We start from the raw sequence: 11,359 nt of genomic DNA, 5'->3' as shown, positions 1-11,359 counted from the left end.
GCAATTATCACTAGTGACATCCTTCCAACCAGGTTAATACCTGTAATAGTAGGAGCTCCAGTTACCTGTCTTCAAATGCGTTTATGATTAAACTTGCTAAAATTTGTGTTCAAAGTCTTAGTTTAAATGTTGCTCTAAAATGTTCTAAGAGCAATAATATACTGTTGTTAGGTGGCATTAAATGGGTAGAGTCTCTAAAAGGCTGGTGAAACAAAAACTTGAAAGGGGTTGAAAACCGTGGTGCATACATTTAATACCAGCAGCTGGGAAGACTGAGGCAGGAGGATGGCGAGTTCAAAGCTAGCTTCAGCAAATTAGCGAGGCCCTAAGCAACTGAACAAGACCTTGTCTCAAAATAAAAACTAAAACGGGCTGGGATTGTGGCTCAGTTGTTCAAGGGCCTCTGGGTTCAATCCCTGGTACCAAGTAAATAAATAAATAAAGTAAAACAAACAAACAGGCTTGAAATGGAATCACTGTATGTAACTAGAGAAGAACACCCCTCTATGTGTATATATGGACACTTCGCCAACCTAATTATGATCTTAAGAGAGAGAGAGTCTGGTAAAATGTAGCCTTGCTCAAGTCACTCACTTCCATGTTTTTCATTCGAAAAGTGAAGACGCACTTTCCCCCACGCAGTTGTGGACAGTGTAAAATTTGGAGGAAGGAGACGGGACAGCTGGTGTGGCCAGGAGGAGGCGACTCAGCCGGCACTTCCACCAGGTGCCAGTCAAGGGCGAAGGGCTTGGGGGGTCGCGGGCTGAATTTATCAACCGGAGAGGCTTTGAACACCTTTGGATAAAACCATTTCCAGGCTTTACATACAGGAGGCTTGCTTCAGGCAGCCAAAGGACGTGGACACTGCCCCGGAGGTTTCCCCAGGGCATTAACTCATCCATTGGACAAATGCACCGAGCGCCAGGCTCTGCCTGGGTTTCTTGGGAGACACCAGGGGACAGGAGGCGAAAACTGCGCCCTGGGGTGCATAAACGAGTCCAGGCCGTCTGAAAAGAGCTCTGCAGATTCCAGACTTTTCTCCAAAGTCTACAGGCCGCGTTTCCAAGCCCACAGCAACAGGGCTGGTCAAAAGGAGCCACCCTGCAAAACCGAGTGCAGCCTCGGGCCGGACGGCGGCGTCTCCGTGCCCCGCGCGGTGACCGCAGACCTGGAGCCCACAGGACCAGCCTTTCCTCAATTTTCCTCCCTAGAAAGTCCTTGCGGGACGCCCGGGTTTCGCCCAGGCAGTGCAGCCCGAACGCTCACAAGGCAAAAGGGCGCTTGGGACTCTGACGCCCCTGAAGGTGACACCAGTTCCCCGCAGATCCCAGGTCGCGGCGGACCCACAGCCTGTGGGCGGAGCGCCTCGGCTCAGGCCACGCCGCGGGAACGCCCCTGCCGAGCGTCTGGCCGCGGGTGACTAATTCTGGTGAGGCGCGAATACGCCCCCACGTGGCGGCGCGCCGCCAGAGCGCGGGTCCCGGAACCGAACTGTCTTACGGAACCTCAGCGCGCATTCCCAGTTTCCGCGGGAGGAGGCCGGAGGCGGACCTGCGCGTCGCGGTTCCCGTACCCGCTATGGAAGTGATGGCTGCTACCGTCCGGCGACTGCGACTTTGGAGAGCCGCCTCTGGCGGCCCGACTGGTTGGAGTGAGTTTCCAAGGCCGTGGGGAAGGGGAGCAAAGCGTTGAGAGAGTGTCTGCCCAGATGGGGCCTGAAGTGGGTGGCAGGAGGTCGGAAGAGCTGAGGAAGGAGGAGGGTCTTCTGCCCCCTCCGCCCTCGCCCCAGCCTGGGAGGACAAATCTGGGGACGCGAGGGGTCCGGGAGGAGCTGGGACCCAGCCAAAGGTGGAGCCACTGATGCTTCTGATGCCTTCAGGAAGGAGCCAGCATCTGCTCTAAACGTGCTGTTATCTCCCTGTACCTCTCGTGCCAAATCCCTGATTTAGGATTTGGAAGATAAATGCAGCATTTCTTGCCCTAGACTGTTGATGGTTTGGGTATGGGACTTGCAGTCTCCTGAGCCTTCTTGTCCTCCCCAGGCCCTTCCAGGTCTTGGGCAACTTGATTCACTCTCCCGATGAGTGGTGGTGCTTGGGTTTTGCTCTATATTGTGAAGCGCAATTGGAATACTACAGAGGAAGTTGGTGGGAAACAGGGATCTGATGTGAAAGAACAGAGTTGAAGTAGAGGTGCAGCTCCACGCTAGCTGCGTTTTTGTCTCTTTGAGTTTTAACTTTTAATATTGGAAAGTGGTTTAAGTTTATTTCTGGGAGCAGTTTTGGCGAATGGCTTTCAAAGTTCTGTTGCCTCTGTATTATAGGAGGATGGTGATGCAGGAATGGAGTGGGGTTGGGTATTAGCAGTAAGTTACCCAATTTTTTTAAAGCCTTCATGTTTCATTTCTCCTTAGGATTTATAGCAACATCACCTGCAGTTCAACTGTCACCTACCGAGCTGACAGAAATGCGGAATGACCTCTTTAATAAAGAGAAAAAGAGACAGTTATCACTGACTCCTCGAACTGAGAAGATTGAAGTTAAACATGTTGGAAAAACTGATTCCGGCACAGTTTTTGTGATGAATAAAAACATTTCAACTCCTTACAGTTGTGCCATGCGTAAGTAACAGAATCAGGATACAGTCCTGACCATTTTATATGAGCCCTGCTGAAGAACTGATGCAGAGGAGACGACATGTTGTAATTGCTTTCCCAGCTTCTCAGAAGTTCTCCTTTACCTGGCACCTTATTGTCTGTTTACTGCCCCTTTAGCTCTGGAGGCTGCTATGTGTATTTCAGGGTTGGTGCTGTAGTACACAGTTGTCCTGTAGCTTGCTTGAATCTGGCTGTGTTTAGGAAAATAATTTTTTTTTTTTCTGGCAAAAGAAGTCCAGACCTGAATGCATTGTCACTGGTGGGCTTGTCTTTTTTGATTGTGGTAGGAATAGTCATCATGCATGCCTTATTGAAGGATTTTGGGATAAAGGAACAGCCATGACCTCAGATGTCCAGCTTTGTTTGCCATCTTTTCCTTTCTAAGTTCTTCAAGCCTAACATTTTTTTTTTTATCTGCTTGCCACATGCCTCTTTGTGTGCTGTGTTTTTGTTTGCATTTATGTGTATGTGTAGTAAATATATAATTGGAAGTGTGCATGGGTTGAATGTGATGGGAGTAAAAATATTTGTTTTGTTCAAATCTTTTTTTTTTAATATTTTTTAAGTTGTAGATGGACACAATATCTTTATTTATTTTTATGTGGTGCTGAGGATTGAACCCAGTGTCTCACACGTGCAAGGCACATGCTCTACCACTGAGCCACAACCTTAATCCCTTGTTTAAATCTTAACAGAGATAATTGGGCCCCATGTATGGTTTGGTGTGGAAATAAAGGGAAAAAGCCTCTAAGTATTCATTTGATGAATCAAAACGTTTGGATAGAGTTTTGATAGAAATTATATATTGTTTTTGGTATCAGGGATTCAACCCAGGTGTGCCTAACCACTGAGCAACATACCCAGATCTTTCTAATATTATATTTAGAGATGGTGTCTTGCTGAATTGCTTAGATCCTCACTAAGTTGCTGGGGCTGGCTTTGAACTGATGATCCTCCTGCCTCAGCCTCCCCAATTGCTGGGATTATAGGCGTGCACCACCATGCCCAGAAAATGCTAGTATTTAAATTTAGCTCCCCAAATAGATATACACGGGTATGACCAGCTGCATTGTTTAAACTTTTGGAAAACTCAGCAATGATTCCATTTAAGTAATTAATTTTAGCATTCCCCCAACTCTCCCCCATACACTTGAATTAGTACTTATGCTAATTATTATCATAAATAATACTATGTTAAGTATTTCTTGGACCTCTGTTATATCTATCATGGGTATTAGGAGAATAATGCCCTTATGGACTTTTATATGTATCCTGTGTAGAGATGAAGTCTCTGAGCCACCCTCAACATCACCTCTAAAACTTGTCATTTAATAAACATTTATTTAGCAACTGCTATATTCTAGGACTAGTGTTGAGTATGTTGATGAATGATAGATATGATCTTGCTTTTTTGGAACTTAATATAGTGACTAATAATTTGGACCTCATAGTTTGACCATTTTTGTGAGTATCTATATTCTTGAAACTTTTGATCAGTTGTATTCTGGGTCAAAGAGTAAGCCTGAGCTCACTGGTTCATATGTGAATTTGTATTCATAATTAAAAAATGGTAACCACAGTATTTAACTTAGCAGTCCATGTTATAGAAATAAAAGGTGGTTTGGGGACAAAATCTAAAAACAATCTAGAGGAGATTTATATGGGTGTATATTAACATATTTACCCTCTTCTTTTAAGTTGTGTGTGCATTTATCATAAGTATATCCATGCTGTCACTTGCTGAATATTTAAATGTAGCCCTTACAAGATTTTTTTTTATTAATAATTGACATATTAATTTCAAACTAGACTTAGCTTTAATGATTTTTAAAAATGGTTTGGATGATTTCATTAATAATGAACACTATCTGAAGTGTATAGAGTACTTTTTAATCAGTTATGGATATAATATGTAATACTTATGCAAAAACACCCCCACAGAATTTTGCCTTTCCATTGTTTTATTTCCTAATATAGCCCTTATATTTGTAACTTTTCACTTGGATTTTGTTAGATTTAGATCATCAATCAGTTTTAAATTCCTAGATTTGAGTGAGTGGTACTGCAGGAAGTCCATTCTGGCTCTTGTGGACGGACAGCCTTGGGAAATGTATAAGCCTTTGACCAAGTCCTGTGAAATTAAATTTCTTACTTTCAAAGATCGTGATCCAAGAGAAGTAAATAAGGTATTTCTGTCTCTATGTTCCCCCCTCCCATTTTTTCCTTTTGTTAAATTTTTGTGGAATATAAAAAGTAGGAATATGCCCAATATTTATGTTATATTGTAATATATGTTACAATATGTTATACTGTATTAGTTAATAGGTATTTTACTTGTTATATTAGGTATTTTAATAGTTCAAAAAGTATCTGTAGCATTTATTTTTCTGTATTTTGTATTGAGAAAACTATATGACATGTCTTACATTCATGACCTAATTCAGCTTATGTTCATTGATAAATACTCTATGTTGCTGGTGATTCCATTCCCACTACTCCTGCTTGAATTCAACCTTGGATCATCTTTTCAAGATGATTTCAATAAATTCTTCACTCTTTTCCATTTTGATTTTAGTAATTAAATGTCTTCTTTCACCATCTGCTTATAGAGTTTTATTATTAAGTGACTTGACTAAGGGTCATATCACTTACCCCTAAAGAAATGCCTACCTGATATTTTGCAAATAACTTTCCAGGTCCTGTGTAATCTGCCCCCAGCCTACCTTTCCAGCTTCATCTCTCACTGCATCTTTTCACTTTATCTTTGCTCTGGCCATACTAGAGTACTTGGTCATTAATAGTTTAAGTTGTGTTGTCCTCCTTCCTTTTGTTAATGATCTTTCTTCAATATGGAACATTTTCTTTTCCCTATTAAGATTCTGTTTATGTTTTATGGTTGCATTAAAGTGCCATCTGCCCTGTGGACTCTGCTAGGGTTTTACTTGTCAAAATTCTTTAGAATCTGGCAACATTTGGCTATTGTTTCTGAAACCAGTATTTTAATTTTGTCTTATAAATTGATGAAGGCATTAGATTCCTGACCTTGTGAAGATAGGAACTGTTTTCTTATTGGATCTAGTCCTTGACTGCATATAGTAGGTGTTCATAAATATTTGTTTAAACATTTAAACAAGAAAATGATAGAAATGATAATAGTAATAGCATTGAGTATTATGTGTCAGGCACTGTTCTAGGTGATTTACAGGTATTAACTTATTAAATCTTTATAAAAACTCTCTAGACTCAATGCTGCTCTCACCATTTTCCTGATGAATAAACTGACGAAGAGATGTTCCACAACATGACCAAGGTTACTAGTCTAGGAAGTGGTAGAGCCAGGATTTGAACCTAGACGTTCTCACTGAAGTTCAACTGACATTTAAATCACTGAAGTAGAATAAATGAAGAACATTTTGCAACTTGCCTTTAATGTTTGGGTTTGTTACTTATTTTTAGTGTAATGTGATTGTATAGAACATATAATGAGGGCTGGGGCTATAGCTCAGTAGCAGAGCACTTGCCTAGCATGTGCAAGGCACTGGGTTCAAGCTTTATCACCATATACAAATAAAAAAAGGTATTCTGTTTATCTACAACTACAAAAAATTTAAGCAAAACAAAATTATTAAAAAAAATATACAATAAAGCAGTCTCTGTCAACACAACCAAGTGACCTCACTCTTGTGATCCTTAGAAGTAGAGAAGAGCTTACAGAAGTTGTATGCTTTATAAAAGTAGTGGTGGTAAGGGGAATAAGATGGTTAGGTATGGTGCAGGATGTTTGTTTCTTCTTTTATTCAGATATGGCCATTGCATGGATACTGTATCAGGTATATCCATGTATCCCAGTGTCCTGGTAAAATGAAAACCCAGTTTGTGGTGAGGCTGTTTCACCCTAAATATGAATAACTTGAGTGATGTATTACATGATGTTAGTTAGGTTAAAGTCCTAAATAATTATCAAAAGTTGAGTTTTTCTCACCATGTTTATAATGGTATCACCAGTTATATATTAATATATTTATTTTACTTTAGCATAGTTTGTTAAGAATTGAACTTTATTCTGTGGTAAAAATAGTGTCAGATATTAAACCTATTGGCTGGTAACTAGTACAGCATTTGATTTTTTTTTTTTTTTTTGTACTGAGAACTGAACTCGGGCACTCTGCCACTGAGTTATGTCCCCAGCCCTATTTATTTTTTAATTTAAGGAAGGATTTTGCTAAAGTTGCCCAGGCTAACCTCAAACTTGTGATCTTCTTGCCTTAGCCTCCTGGGTTTGTCTGATATCCTACACAGAAACATTGCTAACAACTTGAAATTGGTGCATTATTTTCTGCTGGGTTTTCCTAGGTAGAGCTAATGTCATGGCTTGATGGTAACTATTGCTACATTATGAGAGTAGAGGAATTGGAGAAATATTTCCTAAGTTAAAAAGTGACTTAAATTTTAATATTGTAGAAACTTCAGTGACTCTGAATATATATTATGTTTGTGTGTATTTTTCTTTTTCTAGGCTTATTGGCGTTCTTGTGCCATGATGATGGGCTGTGTAATAGAGAGGGCATTCAAAGATGAGTATGTGGTCAGTTTGGTCAGAGCTCCAGAAGTTCCTGGTAATGTACACATATAAATATACTTATATGTTTTTTTGTAATCTTTGAAAATTTTGTACCTATTTTTGATTATGTACAGATAATTCTAATTTTATGTAAGTTACCATCATATACACGTTTCAGTTCTTGCAGGTAGTAAAAACTATCCTGTTACAAAATATGAAGTAATCTTTGGATATCAGTACTTAACATAAGAAAATTAGAGGAAGATGTTCCTCTTGAATAGGAATTTCATGAAATTATACTGTCAAGATATTTAACCATTTTAAGCCTTTATGTCTAAATTAAATTCTGGAGGAGGAGGAAATAGGAGTATTTAGTAGACTGCTGAAAAGAGCTGTGCTACCATTTCATCAGAAATGACCGTGACTTTGGAGAGGGACACCACTTTGATGAGGTGTAAGGGTACATATACTGTAATTTTGCTGAAGCTCGGATTTCTCATCATTATGTATAGTGGGATTGTGATATGTGTGTATTTTTAAAAAACATATACACCAAAAATATTTGAAAGAAGCTCAAGAAATAATTCCAAGAACAACAATAACAAAAAACAAAAAATTGAAGATTATGTGGGAAGTGTTGTAAAAGAAACTTGACATTTAATTATTCTGAGGATATAAATATCTTGTTCTTTTAGAATTTTTATATCTAGTATCTTTTTGAGATCCCTGTAGTGATAGTATTTGTGAGGAAAACTTGAATGTCTAAAAAGTGTTGGTGATTGGGGTTAACACAAGATCAGTTTATATTGAGGTTGGGAAACTTTAATAGAATTCTGATAAACAGCTGGAATAATGGCAAAAGGTTTTATAATTTATAGATTTAGAAGAGATTGCTAATTTTCATTGTATGTTCTATATATTCAGTTGTTGTAAATTATTAACATTCTGCCCTAACTTTGCTTTGATTTGACTTTGCTTTTTATTTTGGTTGGATTTATAGTAATTGCTGGTGCATTCTGCTATGATGTAGTTTTGGATAAGAGACTAGATGAGTGGACGCCAACAAAAGTAAGTCTACTTTTTGGAGTCTTTATTTTAGAGTCCAGACCTTTCTCTGTTAAAATGATTCCTGTTATAATTGTTGAATGGTACTGCTTATGGTATCGCTTTTTTCAGTGCATTTCAGATAGAGATGTGGATGAGAGTATTCTCAGCAGCATAGTCAGGTGTCTTGAAGCTTTATGTCCTCCTTGATTTTTTTTTTTTTCTTGAAGTACCTACCAAGGCTAAGTTACTTCTTTTTAACTCCTGCCCATATTATTTAGTATTGAGAAGAGAAAAACAGGAAGGAAGAATAGGAGAAAGGGAGAAGGAAGAGAGGGTGTAGGTAGAAATTGTAAAGTTTCTTAGTGATCTCTGGGCTCTTGTCAGGGTAGCTTCTTCCTTTACATATGTGTCCAAATATAAGAATAAATTCTCACTTTAACATAAAAACTCATGAAACTTGTTGCCTCTCTTTTTATATAGTGTTCTGTAGATGACTTAGAGAAAGTAGGGGCAAGATAGACTGAAGAAATGGTTATATTAAACCATGACTATAGATTTTTTATGGTATGAGTTATCCCTGTAAGAATGAATCATTTCATGGAAAACAACTGATAGAAAATTTATTATGGAGGGACTGGGGTTGTGGCTCAGTGGTGGAGTGCTCGCCTAGTATGCACGAGGCACTGGGTTCAATCCTTAGCACCACATAAATATAAAATAAAGATATTGTGTCCACCTAAAACTTAAGAATAAATATTTTTTTTTTAAAGGATCTTTTTTTTTTTTTTTTTTTTAAAGAGTGATAGAGGGGGAGAGAGAGAGAGAATTGTTTTAATATTTATTTTTTAGTCCTCGGCGGACACAATATCCTTGTTTGTATGTGGTGCTGAGGATCGAACCCGGGCTGCACGCACACCAGACGAGCGCGCTACCGCTTGAGCCACATCCGCAGCCCCAAGAATAAATATTTTTAAAAAAGTTTTTTATGGAAAGAATTTTATTATAAAAATTATTCATGTAATCATGCTTGATCTTCTCTGTATTAGTAATGATGTATAAAATGTATGAAATGAGGGAAGGGGAGGGGGGATAGTAGGGGATAGGAAAGGTAGCAGAATACAACAATTACTAATAGGGTATTATGTAAAATTGTGGATGTGTAACCGACGTGATTCTGCAATCTGCATTTGGGGTAAAATTGGGAGTTCATAACCCACTTCAATCTAATGTATGAAATATGATATGTCAAGAGCTTTGTAATGTTGTGAACAACCAATAAAAAAAATAAAAAAAATAAAAAAAATAAAAATCTCATTTTAATCTATATTAATCATTTTAATTATATAAAATTGCTAATTTTATTAAATGGAAACTTATAATTTTGAACATATACAGTATTTTATACAGGGTCAGTGATGATACTGCATTTCTAGTGGAACTTTTTGAGTTATGAAAACAATAATATTTTTCTGATGCATTTATAAGCTTTATTTATGAGTGTAAACACATTTTTATGTCTTACTATTTATTAGCATTTCTACTTATTATTATGGTTTTAATAAACATAAGGCTATATAATTTGGATAAATTGTTTATTAAAGTTTCTTTGTAGGTTCATCTTTAATAAATATTATTAATGCAGATTAATATCTTAATTATAGGTTAATTACAAGTTTTATAGCTTATGAGTTGGGGAGGATGTGTGTGGTCTAAATATTCAATTATTGCAAGTTAATAACATTCTCTCCTAACAAATTTGCTTTTGCTTTTTCTTTCATTTGGATTCATAGTACTAAGCATGTAGGCTCATCTGGGTTATGGAGAAATGCTTTTAGGTAAATTGTTACTAAAGTTAATTCTTTATTTTTAAGGAGAATTTACGTTCTTTCACAAAAGATGCTCATGCTTTAATTTATAAAGATCTTCCATTTGAAACTCTGGACGTTGATGCAAAAGTGGCATTAGAAATGTTTCAACACAACAAGTAAGTGTTAATATTGGTTTCATTTAAAGCATAGTCAACCTCCAAAATTATGTGTAATGCTGAAAACTCTATTTGATGTACATGACATAATTTTATTCACTATTGTAAGATCTCTTTTTCTGCCCCAGCCTTTTGTCTTTTGTTCATCTGATTGCTCGTTGAACTGAGAAAAATGTTCCTCAGCCCCTTTAATATTTTTCTCACTTTGTTTTACTTTTCTGTTTTTTAGGCTATCTTTGTCTTGATAGTAAAATATTTGCCTTTTTTCTTTCCAGTTTAAAGTGATAACAGATGTTAAGAAACTATATTATTTTGTACACCTGGTCTTTCACTTATGTCCTTCCACTCTGAGTGAAAAAGGATAAAATTAAACATTTAAGCAGTGGAACGCACTAACAGCTGAAGTAAAATGTTTACACTCAGGTCTTAGTCATCTGTATGTGAATTATCCATTTGGTGGATTTTCTTTGTCAACATTTTTGATTCTGCTAGGCTTCTCAATTTTTATTTCCTACTCAGAAAACTTCTTGTTCACCTTCTCTTAGTTGTAAGAACATAAAACTAAATTTTAGTATTTAGAACTAGTTAGAAAGGGAAATCTGTGCCACAAAATAAATAACAGGGGATATAGTCTGAAGCCAAAATATATACATGCAGATTGTTAAAATTTATGGATAAGAATTTCTTTAGGTCTACAGAAACTGAATCACAAATTCTCACAGGGATAATTTATCATAAATATGTATATTTGCCCAGTTTTGGAGATTGAACTCAGAGGCTGGCACATGCTAGTCACATGTTCTACTGCTGAGCCACATCCTCAGGCCCCAAAATGTATAATGTATTCTTGACTTGGTTTACAAATCTCCTCAACTTATACTTTTTTTTTTTTTTTTTTAAGGAAAACCTAGTTGTGGCGATGGGGCCACTTTTTCTTTCTTTTTTAAAATTCTAATTTGTTATATATGTATGATAGCAGAATGCATTACAATTCATATTACACATATAGAGCACATTTTTTTCATATCTCTGGTTGTATATAAAGTATATTCACACCATTCATGTCTTCATACATGTACTTAGAGTAGTGATATCCATCTCATTCCACCAT

The 11,359-nt window shown here is 37.3% G+C and overlaps 1 protein-coding gene across 2 annotated transcripts in view; it reads left to right on the top strand.

Moving 5' to 3' along the window:
* Window positions 1–1,308: 1,308 nt before the first annotated feature.
* Mrpl39 (mitochondrial ribosomal protein L39) overlaps window positions 1,309–11,359 on the top strand; it is a 33,460-nt gene continuing 23,409 nt past the window's right edge. The window contains exons 1-6 of one of the 2 annotated variants that reach the window (XM_078044490.1): window positions 1,309–1,651; window positions 2,414–2,620; window positions 4,703–4,842; window positions 7,173–7,272; window positions 8,218–8,285; window positions 10,136–10,248. In XM_078044490.1, coding sequence (XP_077900616.1) covers window positions 1,579–1,651; window positions 2,414–2,620; window positions 4,703–4,842; window positions 7,173–7,272; window positions 8,218–8,285; window positions 10,136–10,248 — 701 coding nt within the window. In that variant the 5' untranslated portion in view covers window positions 1,309–1,578. The remainder of the gene's footprint in view (window positions 1,652–2,413; window positions 2,621–4,702; window positions 4,843–7,172; window positions 7,273–8,217; window positions 8,286–10,135; window positions 10,249–11,359) is intronic. The other variant, XM_078044489.1, reaches the window with a different exon arrangement.

This window comes from Ictidomys tridecemlineatus, chromosome 3, assembly GCF_052094955.1.
Source record: "Ictidomys tridecemlineatus isolate mIctTri1 chromosome 3, mIctTri1.hap1, whole genome shotgun sequence".
Lineage (NCBI taxonomy): Eukaryota > Metazoa > Chordata > Mammalia > Rodentia > Sciuridae > Ictidomys > Ictidomys tridecemlineatus.
This window is presented reverse-complemented; position numbering and strand designations above follow the sequence as displayed.